Below are 21,446 nucleotides of genomic sequence, written 5' to 3'. Positions count from 1 at the left end.
GCTTTAGTTCTTTACTTCTGACGCCATAACGTTTCAACGTGGTTTAACGGAGCAGACACGGAAACCCGGAACTGCGTTTCTTTCTGACGTGTTTCTTTTTACATTTCCGGCCACGCCCCGTAACTTCCGCAATGCGTGGCAGCGCATCAGGCGTGATTGGCCGATAATGCTCATATTACGACGGGGATGAGGAAGCGTTGTGTTAACTCGCTAAGTTTTATTTATCTCTGAACTTTTCTTATTACGTTTTTTGTTTTTGCGTGTCTGACATGAAAGAAATTAAAGAGAGGCCCAAAATACAGAGAAAAACTCCTAAAAAGGAAAGACTGCAATGGACAGAGAATCGAGTGTTTAGGCACATGCAAGCTGAAAGTAAATAAAATACACCCCCTACTCTTCTCTGCTGTTGCTGTAGGACTTGAGTCACTGCTGGGTGACACAGCCTGTGAAGATTCGGGGCTGGGGAAAAGAGTGTACTGCACCAACACAGCCGTGAACACACCAAGTGGCTCTGCTGACTCCATTATACAGAACGTGGCAGATGTTTTCAAAGGCTTTGGTGTATTGCCATTCACATGCAACATCTAGCTGGAAGAAAATGCACAGCCAGTCGTGCATGCTGCTCGAAGAGTTCCAACACCACTAAGAGACTGCCTAAAAGAAAAAGAGCTGGACAGGATGACAATGTTTTGTGTGATAAAGAAGGTTGAGGAACTAACAGATTGGGTCAACTCCATGGTGACCTCAGAATATGTGTGGACCCGGAAGATCTAAATGAAAACATCAAGGCTGAACACTACCAGATACCCAAGCATGAAGAAATCACCAGTGAGATGGCAGGTGCCAGATTCTTCACAAAGCTCGACGCGTCACAAGGCTTCTGGCAGTTGAAATTGGATGAAAGCAGCACCAAATACTGTACTTTTAATACACCTTTTGGCAGATATTGTTTCCGCGGGCTGCCTTTTGGAATAATTTCAGCATCAGAAATATTTCACAGCAATGGAGCACATCACTGAGGGGCTGGAAGGCATCAGAGTCAATATGGATGACAGCATCGTCCGAGGCGCCACACTTCATGATCAGAATGGAAGACTGGGAAAAAAGTGCTGGGGCGGGTACTAAAATATGGATTGAAACTCAACAAGAGCAAATGCCAGTTTGGAGCACAATAAATTGTATCCCTCAGAAACAAGCTCTCTGCAAAGGCATCCAACCTGACAAAAAAAAAATCAATGCCATACAGGACATGCCAAGGCCCACAGACAAAACAGGTGTGCTATGCATCTTGGGGATGGTTAACTTTATAGGTAAATTCATTCCTAACATCTCTGCAAAAACCTCCTGCATCTGTGAGCTCCTGCACAAAGACAATGAGTTCAAATGGACAGCCAAACATGAGCACGAGTGGCAGAAGCTCAAAAAGACACTCACAACTGCACCTCTGCTGACATTCTTTGACCCGACAAAGAGGGTGAAAGTATCGACCGATACCTCTAAGCGCGGAATTGGTGCAGTACTCTTACAGGCTGAAGGTGAGCATTGGAAACCAGTAGCCTATGCATCCAGGTCCATGACAGAGACTGAGTGTCAATATGCTCAGATAGAAAAAGAAGGCCTGTTTGGCCTAGAAATGTTCCACGGCTACATATACTATATACGGCCTACCCACCTTCACTGTAGAGATGGACCACCATCCACTATTTGCTATTATCAAAGTGTGAGAACAACTAAGGAGGATGTTCAAGATCATGTGAACATGGTATCTGCTGCGCTTCCTGTATCAGACACAAAGTTCAGACAAACAGCTGAAGAAACGGCAAAAGACATGGAGCTGCAACGTGTCATTGAGAACATAAAAAATGGATGACCTGCAGGTTCCTGTCCACTGTTGTTCTACAACATCAGAGGTGAATTGAGTGTTGTTGATTGACTGTTGCTGAAGCAAAACAGAATCATCAATCCCACAAGAATTGAGGCAGTACATACAGTGCAAAAGGAGGGTGAGAGACAGTCTTCTGGCCTGGAATTAACAAAGACATTGAGAGACTGATAAGCAGGTGTGAGACATGTCAGAAACAAGCAAACCAAAGAGCCTATGATAGTAGTAGCTGTGCCAACAGCACCATGGCACAAAGTAGCAATGGACTTGTTCCATCTCAAAGGTAAAGACTTTCTAGTGGTCACTGACTATTACTCAAACTTACCTGAAATGGCATTGCTGTCAAACACATCGTCAACCTGTGTCATAATCCATTTTTGCCAGACACGGCATACCAAAAACAGTGGTGAGTGACAACGGACCATGCTTCACCAGCACAGAGTGGCAGAAATTTGCAGGAACAGTATGACTTCAAGCAATGTGACATCTCATCTAGTCCTCTATATGCAGTCAAATGGAAAAGCCGAGAAAGGCGTCCACATTCTCAGACAGCTCCCGAAGAAAGCTGCTGACAGCGAGTTAGATCCCTATGTCGCCCTACTCAGCTACAGAGCACCACCACTTGAGTGTGGACCGTCACCTGCTGAGTTGCTGATGAATTAGAAGCTGCGCACCACACCGCCGAGCAACTCAAAGCAGAAGAAACACCCACACCTGGAACAAAAGCAGCAGCAACAAAAGATGAAGCAGAAGTCATTTTATGACGACAGCCAAGCAGCTTCCACCACTGTTCTGGTGAGGATACAGTCAGGGTTGAGGATCCTGATGGATGGAGGACGAAAGCCACTGTTCTTCAAGAAGTAGCTCCATGGCCATTCACTGTGAGGACGGAGGAAGGACAGATCTTCAGACGCAATCGTGGAAGTCTGCTCAAAACACAAGAGCCAAATCAAAACAGCGACACCTCTGAAAACACCCCTAAAGACACACATGACAGCAATCAACAGGGTTGTTCTGGTTTACTGAAGCAAACGGATACAGCAGGTCCTGAGGTCCAAACATCTGCTGGAACATGCAGCAGGCCGAGAAGGGTTATTATGAAACCGGACAGATTAGGTGGCGGTGTCTTGAGATGTAAAAAAAAAAAAAAAGAAAAAAAAAACCCAAAAAATATCTTTCATGCTGCTCATCCTTAAGGAAAGACGTTTGTTTTTGGTTTTTGTTTTTGTAAAGAAGGGAAGCTGTGTACAGGCCTTTGTTGGGAACTGCGTTACCCAGAATCCAATGCGTTATGGCGACAGGCTAGTGACGTGCTTAGGTTAAAATTTTTCTTTTTCTTTTTTCCCCTCTCTCGCGTGTTTTTGGTGGTTTTCCCCCCCTCTTTTTTCTTCATTGTGCATAATAGTTGAGTTTGTATTGTGCAGTACAACTTGAATTGAAATTGAACTATACAATTTATGTTTGTTTTTGTTATTGTTTTGTTTTTTTCTCTATTTTTTCTTTTTTTTTTGCCTTTTGTTCTTTATCATTTGTATTTATGCTCCTTAAAGAAACCCAATAAAAACTAAAAAGAAAAAGGAATTGAGCTGCCCAGTGCAGTGGGAAGAGAGTTTGTAATGTGTAGTGGCTGAATTAACTCATTAAGAGTAGGTGAGAAGGGGTGGGGGGGGGGGGGGACAAGTGTGTACTTCCTCCTACTCCTTTTCCAACATGTAATACATAATCTGATGCATATGGAGATCTGTTCACTGAGTTTGATGGATGTGTTGATCACTTCAGACTACTGGCAATGGATGTGTGTGTTGCATCCTGCTTGTTTACATGTTCGACATAAATCATCATTCATTCATTCAAAATGCAAGTTATCACACAACAGGCGACTCAGGCCGTAAGGGTGGGAGTGAGTCCATTTGTCTTTATCTAAGGGGAGATACCCTTCACGCAGTGATGTGTGCTCGCATTCAGTCAAACGAAAACTTAGGGCAACAGACTTTCACGTTTTATTTATTTATTTATTGTTTTTGTTTTGGGTTTTTTTTGGGGGGGGCTAAGAGTACCCCGCGCGCTCCATCCACCGTTAACACGTAGGGGTAACGTGACGTATGCTCTCTTTTCCCCTCCTGCGATCAGATTCATAAAAAAAGAAGAGAAAGAAAACAAGCCCGCGCAGATGCAGATGTGCAGATCCAGATGTGTTTCCGCGGGCGCGCAGCGCGGTGATCTGCCGGAAACCGCTGCGGCTCAGCGAGGAGGTGTCTGGTTTCACGCCGGTGCTCATTGGCTGGCTCCGCGACGCACGGCGCTGACTGGCTGTGAAGGTCGTCTCGGCGTCAACAAAGTCCGCCGTCAGCCTCAGCCCCGCTGCACTCTGCCGCTAGAGTCCTGACAGGGAGGACCCACCCTCGAAGCGGCGCACCCTACGAGCCTACACTTGTGACGCTGCAGCCAGTAACCAATGTGAGCCGCGCGCTGTTGTTTATTTTATTTTTTTACGTGCTCTTTATTTTGGGAGTCTGGCCCCTGAGGAGATTAGAGGATCTCGGCACGACTGACAAGTTACATTTGGCTGATTTGCGGGAACTTCCAAGGAAACCTTGGAATTGCCGATAGACGCTGGAGAGAAATGGTAAGTTCCTTCCTGCATGTGTTTTGGAGAACGTTTGAAATCCCAAACAACGTAGAAACCACAATATTGTGTGTTGGTCATCAGTACCCAGGACCGTTTGTGGCTGTTATGAACAGAACATTGTGTTTTTGTCCCCCCCCCCTTTAAATCACAATTTACCGAATGGCTTAGTCTTGCAGTCAGTTCAGGTCTTTGGTTTTCCCATGCTCTACCTTCTCAAACACAAATGCAGATCTTAAATGTGTGTTCTTGGGGAACCGGTGTGTTTCTGATCCTTTAAGATCACATCTTGCGTGCACTAAAGTGTATTTTGGCTGGCTAGCACGTTATTCTGGTCAAAGATTCCCTCTGAGGCTGTCCCTCTGTCAAATAAAGCCCCCGGAGGGGGCAAATGGGTCAGCGCCCACAGCTGCAATAACATCACATCGTTGTCACTGGTGGCTGGCAGGAGACATATGTAGAGTATGTGTGGCTAATAGACACAGAATTAAATGTTGACACTGGAAGAAAAAAAAGGCTTCCAAGCAACACATCTAAATATTTTAACAGTACCCGGTGATTATACTTCATTTTGAACAGGGCACATGCTCGTGGCACGTGTAACAGTGGCAATGGGAGCACCCCTCTATCTCAGTTTTCCCAAGAAGTCATGATGCTATGATTCACACGTAAATGTTCATAATGTCCTGTTGAACGATTCCAAAATGGTGGTGTCATTTCCGTCCTCTTTATCCAGTCCAATCCCCGCAGCATCCTGTGATTTTACACGGGAGCGGAGAGGATGTGTGCCTCTTTACACTCCTCCAAGATTCAGCTATAGTTTGTTCAAACTTCCTCCCCACCTTAAGGAGCGGGCAGAAATTCCCTGTAATAAACGTGCATCCTGTTCAGAGCCCTGAGCTTTCTCAGTCACCGGGAGCACACTGCTGACATTTCTCTTCATAAAGCTGCGCTGAGGTTTGCCAGGAATGCCTGAGTTGTTATATGGCCCTACAGCAGAGTGATCTCAGCTGGTAAAAATCTTATTGGCTGAGTGCTGTTTCGAAACATGGGGAACTGTTCAAGATTCAGAGAAACCAGCAAGCGGTTAGTTGGATGATTAAGGAGGGGGCTTCACTGCTCTGATTTTCAGTAATCAACCCTAAACTCTGCTCTGGATGTTTTCCATTATTATTATTATTATTGTTATTAAAGGTAGTAATTTAGAAGTCTTTCATTTTAGCCTTCCAGTTTGTAACTTCTTCTTTCGTTTTCTCGAGCAGCTGTGTTTGGGGGATTCGGACGACTGTCTTCCAGAACAAATGCAGTCCATGATGAGATCGCTGCAAGACCGGAAGCAGATCCACAGACCGAGACCGCTGAGTGAACCCTGCGATCGTTCCTTTGCCGTGACGCGGCTCTGCCAACAGAAAGCCCAGCGGGAGCGGCTCGCACGGCTACGTATCTCAGAGGCCAGCGAAGCCAGCACTTATGACTCGGCCTGCTGCCTAGCCAGCCCCCTGGAGGAAGAAGAAGACGAGCAACAGCACGAGCGGCTGGCCCAAGGCTCCCCCAGCAGTGAGAAGAGTTTGGACTTTGATTCTGGCTACTCCGAGGCCTCCTGGCAGGACGAGGGAGTGGTGCTTAGGAGGAGCAGGAATGTGCGAGTCTCCTCCTCCGCCTGCCTTCGCACCAACAGGGGACTCTCTGGCCGTGTCCGGCCCAAATCCACATCGGATGCTTGCCTGGAGCGCTGGACCTCATTTGAGGCCAGCGACCCGGAGGACTGGACCACGTCACTGCTGAGCCGTAGCAGGAACAGACAGCCTCTGGTTCTGGGGGACAACAGCTTTGCTGACCTCATAAAAAACTGGATGGACCTGCCCGAGTGTCCTGAGCAAGCAGAACTAAAGCCCAGTGTGGGTCGGCGCCTGGCCAAGGACCTTCTGGTCAACATGCGCAGGAAACTGGCAGGGATGTCCAAAGGTGTTGAGGTGAGGACAAAGTCAGCAGACTCCTCGAGAGTCACGAGGGTCGCAGAGGCACCAAAACGCATGTCGTGTCCTGTGGGCTTCCAGGCTTTCAAACCCTTTTTTCACCAGTCCCACACCGGCTTGCACGAACTAGATACTGACTTTTACCAGTTCACTGCTCTCATGAAGACTGGGAGCCGACAACCCATCATCTGCAATGACATCATTGGATACATCTAAATAACGCTATGGCTGTGGGCCCAATGTTTTATTAAGTTTATACAGGACTGCTCTAATTTCTAACTGCTTTCAACAAAGTTTCCACAATGTGTAGGCTGTTGCAATAAAGGGTTTTGTATTTAATGACAGAATGTGTAAAGTTTCACCCTACACTTAGACTTGGGTCGAAGCCTGAAAAGTGTTATCATTCATCGGCGGCACAGTGGTTAGCACTGTCGCCACACAGGAAGGAGGTCCTGGGTTCGAACCCCAGGGTCGTCCAACTTTGGGGGGGGGGGGTGTCATCCCAGGTTGTCCTCTGTGTGGAGTTTGCATGTTCTCCCCGTGTCTGCGGTGGGTTTTCTCCGGGTGCTCCGGTTCCCCCCACCATCAAAAAGAAACATGCATGTTAGGGGTTAATACTCCTGTCTGTGCCCCTGACCGAGGCAATGGGAAAAGACCTGGAGTTGGTCCCCGGGTGCAGCACGGTGGCTGCCCACTGCTCCTACTAGCTACACAGCTAGGATGAGTTAAATGCGGCGCGTAATTTCCCTACGGGGATCATTAAGGTATATCCAAAAAATTTAAATAAAAAAAAGGCTTGGAGACATCTTGATATTCGTAAAGTACCCGGAGATACTGTATGTGGCGCTGCGCTTGCAGGCGTGTTTACAGGCCAGTGCCAAGGGGTCTAAAACGGCATCCATTGAACTAACTAACCTAACCATGAACAGCTAATCTGCATAGTGACAGATCAGAATCCTTCCCTGGCACGTCACCGCACCGCTTAAGGGTTCACCAATGGTGTGTTGTAACGCTGAAACCTTTTCAACTCTCAGTTTAAAAGTTTGACATGCAGAGAAGAAATGTTTGAAGAAAGTATGCAAAAGCTCAAAAATCGATAAGGATGCGACTGCTTCTCTCCAGCATGGATGAAGCTGAGAAACGGCTGGTATCATCAGCGAGGAGAAGCCATCTTGGGGGCGCTGCTCGTGTTTTCGTCTGCGAAACCCTTACACACGGTTTAAGCACGCAGTCGTGAGTGATCCGAGTAAAGCGAGGGAGAGGTGGGCCGGGAAAGAGATGACGGCATGTCAAGGCCATCTGCGAGGGTTCAACCCACGGCAAGGCTCTCCATCAGGAACAAAGCACTGATCTGTTCCCAGCTGAGGACAGAGACATTTTTAACATCTTCTCTATCCTCAGCCAGATTATCTCATTCCTGGATGGATCCTTCCAGGAGGGATACGGACTTGTTTTGTTTGTGTGTGTGTGTGTGTGCGTGTGTGCTTGTGGAGGGATTTGGAGTGGGTGGCTCGGGACATTTGGTATCGGACAAGACAGCTGCGTTCAGATGGTGAAAGTTCCCCTAATCGTCAAAACCCTGTGTCTACCGTGCCGACTCCCCCCTTTTCTGGTCACTCCTTCATCGCGAAGATGAAGGTGAAGGAGTGACCAGAACTCGACCATGAAACCAGCCATGCGCTGTCCTTGCCCCGGCAGTTTATCTAATCCATATGCCTTGGCACGCGTCTCGACAAAAGAAAATCTGAGCCTTACGGAGACCTCCATGCAAATCCAGAGGAACATCTGCAAACAGACAACTTGCTGCTTTGCAGAAAAAACGCTGGAGAGATAACGGCCCGCCAAGAAGAGAAGCGCTTCCTCCATTAAAATTAAACACGGAGCCATTTAAGTTCACATCATTTATTCTGAGACACATACGGCCTGGTGCAGTATACTTCCTGGCTCATTAACCCAGTCTTTACCCTGTAAAAACGGTTCCCTTTACTCGTGCAGTTAAATGGAAAAGCAAAACCTGACCTAAGAACAGGGCATTTGTTTTTACATATCGTAATACTTGGTGGGAGCAGCTGCAGGAGCTGTGTAACATGCACACTATGGTGGGTAAGAGGTATGGAGGTTACGATCAACACCTTCTCTCATGCCCTGAGAGCCTCCCGGCTCCTTTCCTGCGGGGGTATCCGAGAAAGATGGCGTGAGTAACAACAGCCCGTCAACCAGGGTGTGCTACGATGCACCAGTCCTCAGATCTCAGATATTTGGTAATAATGGATACTACAATAAAATCATGTTTATGTTATATTGTCAGAAGGTGATTATTTTTAAAGCAAACTAAGCCCTGACAGATGGCAAAAGCAGTTCTGGAGAGAAAGAACAGGAAATGCATCAGCACACTGTCGGAAAAGACAATTTAGATATCAATACTGGTGAAAATTCCTTAGAACATAAAAAATTCTGACGCGCCATCCCCCTTTGGGGGGGGCTAGGTCGGGCTGAAGCGGTCCACTTCTGCATTCTGAGACACCCTCCTCTGGCTGCTATGAGCGGAGCAGATACTTGATTGGCGGGACTTTCTCACAGCTCTCGTCTTCGGCAAATGAGGGAACAATCTCCAGCATCTCCAGGTGTTGAGGAATATTGCCCTTGGTGACACGCTCCACCACTTCAGACACACTTGAAAGAAAAAAAAAAACAACCACAAACCCATTAATAAATAACATGGAGGGTAAACGGCAATAAGAACGAGGGTAGGCATTAATATATCCAGAATAAATGGCTTTGCTCAGTAAATTGTGTACAAAAAGAAGAACTAAATGAAGTGCATTACACTTCAGGAATCAGGAACCAGGAATACTTCCATTTCATGTACGTCCATACATGAAATGAAATGAAATATCGTTTCCCCCAGCCCACAGCAGTGCAACACAAAGACAAAAACACACACCCAAAAACTACAAGAACTACAAGAACACATATACTAACACATATATCTAAATTAACACATATCCAAGCTAAAAAAAATAAATAAAAAAAAATACTGTCCAAGGGAATGATCGCAAGCCAGGATGACTGTCGGAACTGCTGGTCTGCATGGGCTAGCAGTTAGCTTAGCCTCCCCGCTTCCACATCCTGTCAGACTGCCCTCGGCGCTTCCTCTTTGGGCACAGCTCCAGCCAGGGGCCATGGTCCTTGGGCCCACAGGATGCAGCAGACCAAGCTCCCCCAGCCGATCTAACGCCAGCTCTCCCAGCCAGATACCCTCGACACACCTCCTCCAGCACTTCACACAATGACACCAAAAACACCACAGTCAACACCAGGTGAGTCTGCCACCAGACTGCTCTCGGTGTTATCGGAACTGCTGGTCTGCATGGGCTAGCAGTTAGCTTAGCCTGCCCTGCTTCCGCGTCCCCTCAGACTGCCCTCAGTGTTACCCCCTTGGCCGCAGCTCCATGCGGGGCTGTGGTCCCTTGACCCACAAGACGCAGCAGACCAAGCTCTCCCAGCTGATCCAGCGCCAGCTCTCCCAGCCATCGAACGAGAACAAGCTTAGAAGCAGACGTGAACAAAGACAATGCATGGACGGTACTGGGTGAGGCCGCTGCTAACGTGAATTTGGGTTTTTTGATTTGATTTGATTGGAAATTGATTGAAATTCAATTAGTAAATGACAGAAATGAATATAAATATTTCATTCAAGTAATTAATATGTTGCAGTGTGTTTCCATATGTCCTTTACCCAACTGGATGGTAACTTCTTAATTTGAAATGAAGCATTCTTATCTCATTCTCAATTTCCAGGAGACCGCCATCATGGCATGCCTTCATTGATTGGTGTTTACTTAAAGTCCATGGGGGCTTCTCCTGTCATTCTGGTCTCTACCATCAGTTCCTCTGCACAGGGCCAACGCAAGAAACCTGGGGCATGGCACGACAGCTCAGGTTGACCTCCTGATTGGGCATTTGTTGTGTGTGGCCTGTTGTCCACATAGGTAGCAATCCCCCTGTTACCCTTCCATATAAGTTTCTTCAACCAAAACACCAACACTGGCCCCCCCAATGGTGTCAACACGCCAAGAAAGACATAAGCCCCTTTCCCACATGGAACCTGCAACATTACTGGGTTTAATTATCTGGGCAAGTTGTGGTTTTTCATCATTCACACATTTGGTCTCATATGGAAAACTTCCCTGTTGAGTATGTCCCACTTGACACAACCACTGATTAGGATTGACTGGGCAATGCAGGAAGTGATGTATAACCCACTGAATGCATCTCTGATGGTGCCGAAAATTGCTTGGTTTCATCCTTAGATAAAAGTTCCCTTGTCTTCAGAGCAGTCCAATTTCTAGACATTTTCGCTGAAATTCGATTATAATTACAATAAAATATACTGCTGCAAGGCGTCCAGATAGTGTGGCAGAATATCACAGAGCCAGAGGAGAAAGCACAATAGGGGAAGATGGCGGCGCGAATTCATGTTTGCGGTGGCCTCACCCAGTACTGTCCATGCAGTGTCTTTGTCCATGTCTGTGTCTAAGTTTGTCTTCGTTTGATGGCTGGGAGAGCTAGCGCTGGATCGGTTGGGAGAGCTAGGTCTGCTGCGTCCTGTGGGCCCAGGGACCATGGCCCTGGGCCCACAGGACGTGGAGGGAGGGGAAGTGTGTCTAAGGTGTCTTGCTGGGAGAGCTAGCATTGGACCGGCTGAGGGAGTTTGATCTGCTGCATCCTGCGGGCCCAAGGACCACGGCCCTGACCGGAGCTGTACCCAAAGAAGTAACACCGAGGGCGGTCTGACAGGATGCGGAAGCGAGGCAGGCTAAGCTAACTGCTAGCCCATGCAGACCGGCAGTTCTGAGAGTCATCCTGGCTGTTCTCCTGGACAGTGATTTTTTTTTTTTAGTTTAGATATATGTGTTAGTTTAGATATATGTGTTAGTTTGGATATATGTGTTCTTGTAGTTTTTGGATATGTGTTTTTGTCTTTGTGTTGGTGTTGCACTGCTGTGGGCTGGGGAAAACGGATGTGTCATTTCATTTCATGTGTGCAAGTGGATGAAATGAAATGACAAATAAAGTTTTTCTGACAACAGTTCAGTCTAGCAGGTACCCCAGTTTCCTACCTCCGCCTGTTTAGTTTTGATTTAAAGCTTCCATTTGTGGAGTCAAAACACGAGCAGGGGAATCACACTCTGCTCTGTATTAAGACTTGATGGAAAAAGCTCACAGCAAAACAAGACCGGGTCAGTTTAAATGGTCCTAGGGGTCAAGGTACATCGCCTTCTTGTGGTGTGATATCAAACAATAGGCAAGCCCGAACAGCACGGCTCCTGCTCCTCCCGTGAAAAACCAAAGACAAGAAGAGCTTATCAATCTAACTCAACGCCTTCTGCTCGGGTCCTTGACAGATAAAGAAACCCGAGAGGAAGTAAACCGAGCAGCCTCGGTCACTGGTGTTTGGTGAAGGATGTGAATTTGGTGACGAGTTCTCCAGAGGGACCCCCCCACCTCCCCATCCTGTCTTTAACCTCTAAACAAACAAAGGGATGCTGCACATTGCATGTGTGTCTGTTTGTATGGACCCCTACTCATTTTAAATCTGCAGCAGAAAAAAACCCCAACTTCTACAAATGTATTTTCTGTAAAATAGCAGTATCTTTGTTTTTATGTCATGACCCACATACCTCTGCATCAGCCTCTCCTTGTGATCATCTCTCGTTTGGTCGTACAAGAGAGCAGTCCCGTAAAAGAGACTGGTGACCTCCAAGCTATGTTGTTCCTGTGCGAAGAGAAAGATCACGTGTCAGAGGTGTTGTGATTACTTTGGTGTCATTATACAACTGAAAAAAAAAAAAAACGGTATCAAGTTTGTGGCACGACACCGAAGACTTTAAAAACAAAAACAAACGAATAACTGGACATTAATGCCCCTTTTCCACTGCATGGTACCAGCTCGACTCAACTCTACCCGCTTTTTTTGGTTGTCCATTGGCCAAAAGTTAGAGATAGTACCTGGTACCAGGTACTTTTTTTGATACCACCTCCATCGAGGTTCCAAGTGAACCAAGCCGATACAAAAAGGTGACATAAAAATACCACTATAAATAAATAAATAAAATATAATAACTAAAATCTAAATATAAACAAATATAAATATATGTATATTTATTTAAATATAAATAAAATCTTCAAAAAATACTACTCAACACGCCCCCAAATGACAAGTGGGGCATCACTGTGAGCGGATACTACCTGCAGTGGAGAACGAAATCCCAAAAAGTGAAGCGAGTAGAGTCGAATACAGCAGGGTTGCCAGAGGAGGCGCTAGTGCAGCGACCAGGACAGAAACCCGCATCCGGCTTCCCACCCGCAGACACGGACGATTGTGTCTGTAGGGGCGCCCGACCAAGCCGGAGGTAACACAGGGATTCGAACCGGCGATCCCCGTGCTGGTAGGCAAAGGAATAGACCACCACGCCACCCGGATGCCCGTCCATTTGCAGTTTGCAGAGCTGCACGCTACAAAGGCAACAGGCCAGTGTGACCTGTTGCCTCAAACGAATTCAGCCACTCAGGAAGCTATGCAGTGTCTCCACAAACAGACCAACACATCCTGGCCAGTCAAAGTTAAAAAAGTGAAGACTGTGTTCTTCCTGCCAATTTCTTTTCCCCTTGTCAGTGTTATGTTTAGAGAAAGCCACTGCACGCATAAAGCACAACTTATGAGTGACATGTTGAGACAAGACAGTCATTATGACTGTGTTGAAATTTACAGCACCTAGGAAGTTAAGACAGGATAAATACTTTGTGTGTGTGTGTGTGTGTGTGTGTGTGTGTGTGTGTGTGTGTGTGTGTGTGTGTGTGTGTGTGTGTGTGTGTGTGTGTGCGTGCATATAATGGGCATGTGTGTGTGTGTGTAGGTACACACAGGGTGTTGTGATGCGTCTAGTGCAGCAGCGTGTAGTTGGAGGGAAGGTGCATGTGTTCTTCCAACCCGCTTGTGTCCCTCCTGCCCTTAGCTTGCTGCCGCTGGCTAGCCTTTGTGGCGAATAGGGAAGCATCCTAGCGTGTAAGCCTTCCCTTGCCAGTACATAGCCTCTCCTTCACCAAGACTCCTGCCAGGCCTCCCCGTGGCCACACATGGTAACTGGGGTCTTGCGGCCCCAGGCTAACTTGGCAGGGGATCTCGGAGCAGCAGTGGGCCCCAGAGATATGGTGTGCAGGCCCACCCTGGTGGACACGCCCTGGCACCTATCAACCACTGCCCCACTGCCTTGTGGGCGAGTCTGGAAGACATAAGGCTAAGGGAGCTTACCCCAACAGAAAAGCAAGCTGTGGCGGCACGCTTCGAGGCGGTTCCCGAAAAACTGGATTTCCGGCAGCCCCCTGCAGTTGTGTGGAGGTGCCGGTCGTCTAGGGATCCCCCTTGCCATCGGAACCATCTCCTCTACAATCAAGTCATGTGGCGTTGGGAGAAGCGCACCCCCCATGCCACTTTAAAAACCATCTCTGCGCAGGTATCTTCTGCTATCTGAGTCCCCGACCTCACAAAGTCTGGCGGCGATGGAGTATCCAATGACGGGAGCAGGTCTGAATGAGCTGGGAGCTCTTAGTTGGAACTCTGCACGCCAGCGGCACAGGGCAACGGTCGTTAGCAGCTGGGATTGAGTGGCAGCTGTTTCCGGCAGACCCCTGTGCGTCTGAGCAGCCCTATTTAGGGACCGCACTGCTCACCCCTTTCAGGGAACGGCCTAGAAAAGGTGGCCCAAAAATTGCCCACTCAACACTGCGCCTGGGCAGGAAACCGCACCTGCCGGGCCATTCCACTATGCGGTCGAAAAACAAACATTATACCACTAAGATTTGCAGCATGGAACATAAGAACACTCCTGGACGTCAGCCATGGTACGGACAGACCTCAACGCAGAACAGCACTTATTGCTAGCGAGCTGAGGCACTATTGTGTGGATGTGGCGGCACTCAGTGAGACCAGGCTCCTTGAAGAGGGCTCGCTCAATGAAGTAGGAGAGGGCTATACCTTCTTTTGGAAAGGATACCCCCTAGGAGGTCAACACATCCATGGAGTTGGTTTTGCAATTAAGAACAGTCTCTTACCCAAACTCGAAGAAACACCAGTGGGCATTAATGAGCGGCTTATGACTCTCCGTATACCCCTTGCAAAATGTCGATACATCACCTTGATAAGTGCCTATGCTCCAACTTTACCATCTCATGATGAAGAGAAAGATCGCTTCTACCAGGCACTCGATGATGTACTCATCAACATCCCAAGGAGCGACAAAGTCATTTTGCTTGGTGATTTTAATGCCCGAGTTGGGAAGAATATGCAAAATTGGAATGGAGTGATTGGCGCCCACGGCATTGGAAAAGTCAACCCCAATGGCATAAGACTTCTTAGTCTGTGCTCGGAACATGACCTCACCATCACAAACACCATTTTCCAACAAAAGAATAAATACAAGGCATCCTGGATGCATCCCAGATCCAAACACTGGCACCTGCTTGATTATGCTATCGTGAGGCGGGTTGATCTTAAAGACGTGCTCCTTACAAGAGCTATGCGAGGAGCAGACTGCTGGACAGACCACCGTATGATCCTGACAAAAGTCAGAGTACATAGGGTCCGCGGTGGCGTAGCGGTCTAAGCATCGGCTTGGTGTCGATGCAGTTGCCCACTGGGGACTGGGGTTCGCGCCCCGGTCTCGTCAGATCCGACTATGGCCGGACTCGATGAAGCAGCAATCATTGGCAACGCTGTCTTCGGGAGGGGGGCGGAGTCGGCTTGTGTTCGTCATGTGAATGCGTCTCTGTGTGTGTCGGAAAAACAGTGGTTCGGCTTGGATTCGCCTTGTCACGAAAGTGGGGAGGCGCTTTCCTTCGAGACTGCCGGCCGGAGAGATGCAGTTGGCGAACGCATGCAATACGAGGGTGGGTGTTTGAATTAAAATAGGGATCAATTGGCCACTAAATTGGGAGAAAAAAGGGAAAAATCAGAAATAAATAAAAAAAAAAAAAAGTCAGAGTACATGTCCGACCCTTGAGACGCCAATCTGGGCCAAAAAAGAAACCACTCCACTGCGCCAGACTATCCAACAGCGACACCCGAAACACCTTCCGTCGTTCTCTAGCCGACAACTTAGTTGACATTGAACAGCTGATCAACTCAGAGTCTGGGATGGATGAAAAGTGGACCTCTCTGAGCACCACCCTCTTTGACAATGCAGCCCAATCCATTGGCTTCAAAACCAAGAAACACCAGGACTGGTTTGATGACAATGCCGGAACGATCTCCACCCTCCTGGACAACATGCATAAGGCACACAGAGCTGCCCTCAGCAACCCACTATCCCAACCTCTCAAGAAAAAATGGCAAGACCTCTGCTCTGAGGCCCAAGCAACTCTGCGGAAACTGCAAAATGAGTGGTGGATTTTGAAAGCCAACGAAATCCAGGCTCATGCATACAGGAACGACATGCATGGTTTCTATGATGCAGTTAAGGCCATCTAGGGCCCCAGAAACTGCTCCCTGACACCCGTTAGGTCTGCTGATGGAACAACTCTCATCAAGGATCAGGCCCTGTTAGTGGAGCGGTGGGCCGAGCATTTTAACACCCTGCTCAACCAGCCCACCCCAGTGGACTCAACTGTACTGGCAGAACTCCCTCAACAGCCTACCTTGCAAGACCTAGACCTCCCACCATCTTTTAAAGAAATCCTACATGCAGTCAAGACCCTAAAAAACAACAAAACCCCTGGACCTGATAATATTCCAGCTGAAATCCTCAAGGAAGGAGGCTACCTCTGTACGAGGACACTGTATCTCTATATCCTTGAGGTGTGGCGTCGCGAGTGTGTCCCCCAACAGTGGAAAGATGCCAACATTGTGGCCATTTATAAAAACAAAGGCGACAAATCCATCTGCTCCAACAGTAGGGGTATTTCACTGCTGGCCATTGCAGGAAAGGTTCTAGCCAAGATCATGCTCCGCAGACTAACACTCGCAATAGCCGAACAGGTCATACCAGAGTCACAATGCGGCTTCCGAAAGGATAGAGGGACCATTGACATGATCTTTGTGACACGCCAGCTCCAGGAGAAATGCAGAGAACAGCACAAGGATTTATACATAGCATTCATAGACCTCTCAAAGGCATTTGATACAGTTAACCGGGCCCTGCTGTGGCAAGTCCTGAAGAAATTTGGATGTCCACCCAAGTTTCTTACCATTCTTGGACAGTTTCACTCAGGAATGATGGCCCGAGTGGTAGTGGGGAACCACAGTTCTGAGCCCTTTGGTGTGCAGACTGGAGTCAGACAAGGCTGTGTGCTAGCCCCAGTCCTGTTCAATATCTTCTTAGTCTCTGTTACAACACTGCTACGAAGGAGGCTGGAGAAGCAGGCTGGAGTCACCATTGACTTCAGGCTTGATGGTAACCTATTTAACATCAGGAGGTTTCAGGCAACCACCAAGTTGACCTCTGAGACCATTATTGAGCTACAGTATGCCGACGATTGTGCCCTGGTAGCTCACACACCAGAAGCTCTACAAAACACTCTGTCGGCAGTTGTAACTGCATATAGGAGAATGGGACTGGTTATTAACACCCAAAAGACAGAGGTAATCTGTCAGTTGACTGCCGGCCTCCCAAACCACCCAACAACCTTCACAGCAGAAGGGCAACAACTGGCCACTGTTCCTGCCTTCAAATATCTGGGAAGTATGCTATCCGACACCTGCAAAATAGACAATGAGATTCAGCACCGCCTCAAACAAGCCTCAACATCTTTTGGCCGTCTAAGGAGAAGGGTTTTCCAAAACAGCAACCTCAATCTCCACACTAAAGTGCTTGTTTACAAAGCAGTGTGCATCCCCACACTACTCTATGGATGTGAGGCATGGACCATCTACAGCCACCATCTCAGAAGCCTGGAGGCCTTCCATGTAAAATGTCTCCAGAGGATCCTTGGCATTCCTTGGGAGGACAGAGTGCCACACACAGAGGTGTTGGAGCGGGCAGGCAGCTGCAGCGTGGAGTCTACCCTAAAACACCATCAACTCAGGTGGCTTGGGCATGTTATTCGCATGCCCAGCGAACGACTCCCACGAAAAGTCCTTTACGGCCAACTACGCCTTGGTCAACGCACTGCTGGTGGGCAGAAGAAGCGGTTCAAAGACCAAATGAAGACCACACTAAAAAGATGTCAGATCAACCCCTCTTCTTTGGAGGAACTTGCTTTCTGCCGCACAACCTGGCGCTCTCACATCTCAGAGGGAGTGAAGTACATGGAAAACCAGCGCACACAACACCGTGTAGCAAAGCGTGCAAAGAGGCATGCTCGCAAAGCTACCACTACCCCCTCCAGCACCACTTTCACATGCCCGGTCTGCAACCGCAACTGTGCATCCAGGATCGGACTATTCAGCCACCAAAGGACCCACAAATAGAAGAAGAGGGTCATCATCGGGCACGATGGACAACCAGCAATAATGGGCATACCAACACATTTGTGCATGAATTTGTATGTGTTTAGGAACAATCAGAAATCTGGCCTATGCTAAATCATGGGCAGACAAACACTTTTCAAACTAACTTCAAATAATCTGAGGACGGGCGTCTGGGTAGCGTAGCGGTCTGCTCCGCTGCCTACCGACATGAGGATCGCCGGTTCGAATCCCCGTGTTACCTCCGGCTTGGTCGGGCGTCCCTACAGACACAATTGGCCTTATCTGCCGGTGGGTAGCCGGATGTGGGTATGTGTCCTGGTCGCCGCACTAGCGCCTCCTCTGGTCAGTCGGGGCGCCTGTTCGGAGGGAAGGGATACTGGGGGGAATAGCATGACCCTCCCTTGCACTACGTCACCTTGGGGAAAACTCGTTACTGTTAGGTGAAAAGAAGCGGCTGGCGACTCCACATGTATCGGAGGAGGCATGTGGTAGTCTGTAGCCCTCCCCGGATCGGCAGAGAGGGTGGAGCAGCGACCAGGATGGCTCGGAAGAGTGGGGTGACTGGCCATGTAGAATTGGGGAGAAAAATGTAAAAAAAAATAAAAATCGGAGGACCATATAGGCACCAGGGAGAACACCATCACCAAGTACATAAAAGTGTCATGGTGCAAAGCAGTAAAGTAGCCAGTTACTTTTACACAAAGATATCAACAATTTAGGCACATCTTTAAGTTATTACATCTTTAAGTAATTACAAAATTATTATGAAGAGCAGCCGTACAAAGTCCCCATGTAATTGTAAGAGAAAACAAAATTAACTCAAGCAGCAGTAATGAACAAATATACTCTGTAAACATCCATCCATTATCCAAATCGCTGATCCTACTCAGGGTCGCAGGGATGCTGGAGCCCATCCCAGCAGTCAATGGGCGGCAGGCGGGGAGACACCCTGGACAGGCCGCCAGTCAATCACAGGGCTGACACATTCACACCTATAGGGACAATTAAGTCCAGCCGATTCACCTGACCTACGTGTCTTTGGACTGTGAGAGGAAACCGGAGCACCCGGAGGAAACACACATAGACATGAGGAGAACATGCAAACTCCACCCCCCCCAAAGGTTGGACTACCCTGGGGTTCGAACCCAGGACCTTCTTGCTGTGAGGCGACCGTGCTAACCATCACACCACCTCTCTGTAAATATCTATACATCAAATGATGCATCTGTCCCTGAGTGTTGGCGTCAGTCTCGTATTGAAGCAGTGCTACATACAACTGGCGTCTGATCAATCTCGGAGGTCAGAGTGGAGTTTTTCTCTATTTTCTAGTTTCCGGACAAAGTTTTAACCTACCGTTTATGGATTTAACTGGCCAAGATCTTCACAATGATATCGAGGAATCCCAGTTTAGCTTACCTTCCTTTAACACTGTGGCTAAATCACCGTGATTCAAGAGTTTTATTTGTCACGTACACACAAGTACAAGTCCTGAGTGCAGTGAAATGAACGTGTGAGCAGTAGATTTCATAAACGGGAAATCAAACGGAAAAAAAAACAAACAAGCACACTTGGATGACCTGGTAGACGTGCCTGAAGTTGGGAGTGCAAGGCGTGAATTAGGAAATCATGGTAATTAATGGGCATTCTGTTCACTGGAAGGAGCCGAGATCATGAACGGCACGAAATGCCCAGGGAAAAAAAAGAGCTCAAAAGCTGTAAAACAGATGGGTTCAGTCATGCCCACAGAGCTCACTGTGTGTGTGTGTGTGTGTGTGTGTGTGTGTGTGTACTTGTAAAGGCCGCACCTTGACATACTGGAGCAGCTCTCCCAGGGTCATTTCCTTTCGACCTTCACGTCTGCCCTCAACCAGGAAGTCGTCCCAAATGGTGTACTCCTTTCCTGCAACCTGCCGACAGACACGGCCCACACACACACACACACACACACACACACACACACACACACACACACACACACACACACACACACGCGTTAAGAAATAAAGCACCTCAGAGAATTGTCATCTGCTATCTATGATAAACAGGCACAAATTCTTCAGTTCATAATCTTTAAAAATGGGTCGATAACAACAGACACTCACAGGCACAACTGCAAATAAAGACAGACGCCATTTTCCACCGGTGTTGGAGAGCAGCTGATACAAATCAGCAGCCCTCTCAGAAACTGCGGTAAAGGTTCATGCAAAGGGTTGGACAAGGTCAAGAAGGTGCTTCCTCTGGGAGCACCTATATGACTGGGTCTCTTGCTTTACCAATGTTTGATTTCTCCTTTACATTTTTTTTTTTTGGGATTATTTTCCCTCTTTTTCTCCCCAGTTGTATCCGGCCAATTACCCCACTCTGAGCCGTCGCTGCTCCACCCCCTCTGCCGATCCGGGGAGGGCTGCAGACTACCACATGCCTCCTCCGATACATGTGGAGTCACCAGCCGCTTCTTTTCACCTGACAGTGAGGAGTTTCACCAGGGGGACGTAGCACATGGGAAGATCACGCTATTCCCCCCAGTTCTCCCTCTCCCCCCCGAACAGGCGCCCCGACTGACCAGAGGAGGCGCTAGTGCAGCGACCAGGACACATACCCACACCTGGCTTCCCACCCACAGACACAGCCAATTGTGTCTTTAGGGATGCCCGACCAAGCTGGAGGTAACACGGGGATTCGAACTGGCGATCCCCGTGTTGGTAGGCAACGGAATAGACCGCCATGCTACCCTCATGCCCTCCTTTAAAATATTTTAACTTAGTGGCCCAGTGATAAGCACTGTTGCCTCACAGTAAGACGATCCTGGGTTCGAACCCCAGGCTTTCCCAGATCCTTTCTGTGTGGAGTTTGCATGCTCTCCCCGTAGTCCATGGGCCAGAGCCCAAAATTTCCTATTTCGGTACACTCAAGGTGGCAAAACTTACTTATAATTTTTGAAAGGATCCATGTCTGTAGATGATATTTTGGTATGATAACCATTCCTGAGTGGCAGCTGTATCACAGTTATCAGCTCATGAAGTTAACCACCCCCTAAAGTAAATTGCATTTTAGACGCTGGTGCATATCCTGGTTTAGCCTCATGGTCAGGACATTTTTCAATGTTCTATAATATTGTCTTTGGTATCATTTTAAAGGGGACCTTCTTAGCTTTCATTCAAGCCCTGTTGTGGATATTTCTCACAAATATAGAGGTCACTTGAGCTCTTCAACCCGTCAATAACACACATCTTTCTGCAATGTTCGCCTAAACTATATACTTTCTTTTAGCCCTGTGGCATCTAGGAATATCAGGGACACAAAACACAAAAACTGGAATACTCACAGGACTGTAAAGATTCAGGAAATGTATAATATACCCATACTATTTCATTGTGTGAGGTGATTGTGAACCTTAAATTAGAAGGGCATTATTACTAAGAAACTAACTAGACCAAAGCCAGTTAGTCCATGGGTCAGACCAGATATCGATATCACCCAAGGTGACACAACTTC

At 47.9% G+C, this 21,446-nt stretch overlaps 2 protein-coding genes across 3 annotated transcripts in view; one reads left to right on the top strand and one right to left on the bottom strand.

Annotated features, from left to right (window-relative positions):
* Positions 1 to 4,237: 4,237 nt before the first annotated feature.
* On the top strand, positions 4,238 to 6,839 carry inka1b (inka box actin regulator 1b). 2 transcript variants are annotated; one of them, XM_056274151.1, is made up of 2 exons: positions 4,238 to 4,508; positions 5,771 to 6,837. In XM_056274151.1, the coding sequence occupies exons 1-2, from the start codon at positions 4,506 to 4,508 to the stop codon at positions 6,698 to 6,700; spliced, it is 933 nt and encodes a 310-aa protein (XP_056130126.1). In that variant the 5' UTR covers positions 4,238 to 4,505; the 3' UTR covers positions 6,701 to 6,837. The 2 variants fall into 2 exon arrangements, with proteins under 2 accessions (XP_056130126.1, XP_056130127.1); XM_056274152.1 differs by lacking the exon at positions 4,238 to 4,508 and adding an exon at positions 5,130 to 5,594 and having other exon boundaries at positions 5,771 to 6,839.
* A 1,537-nt stretch (positions 6,840 to 8,376) lies between these two features.
* The window catches only part of uba7 (ubiquitin-like modifier activating enzyme 7), an 80,032-nt gene continuing 66,962 nt past the window's right edge, over positions 8,377 to 21,446 (bottom strand). The window contains exons 22-24 of the mRNA XM_056273434.1: positions 19,757 to 19,858; positions 12,169 to 12,263; positions 8,377 to 9,157 (exon numbers count right to left, since the gene is read on the bottom strand). Coding sequence (XP_056129409.1) covers positions 9,022 to 9,157; positions 12,169 to 12,263; positions 19,757 to 19,858 — 333 coding nt within the window. The 3' untranslated portion in view covers positions 8,377 to 9,021. The remainder of the gene's footprint in view (positions 9,158 to 12,168; positions 12,264 to 19,756; positions 19,859 to 21,446) is intronic.

The sequence above is a fragment of the Lampris incognitus genome, chromosome 2, assembly GCF_029633865.1.
Source record: "Lampris incognitus isolate fLamInc1 chromosome 2, fLamInc1.hap2, whole genome shotgun sequence".
Classification (NCBI taxonomy): domain Eukaryota; kingdom Metazoa; phylum Chordata; class Actinopteri; order Lampriformes; family Lampridae; genus Lampris; species Lampris incognitus.
Note: the sequence above shows the minus strand (reverse complement) of the source record. Positions and strands in the feature narration are given on the sequence as shown.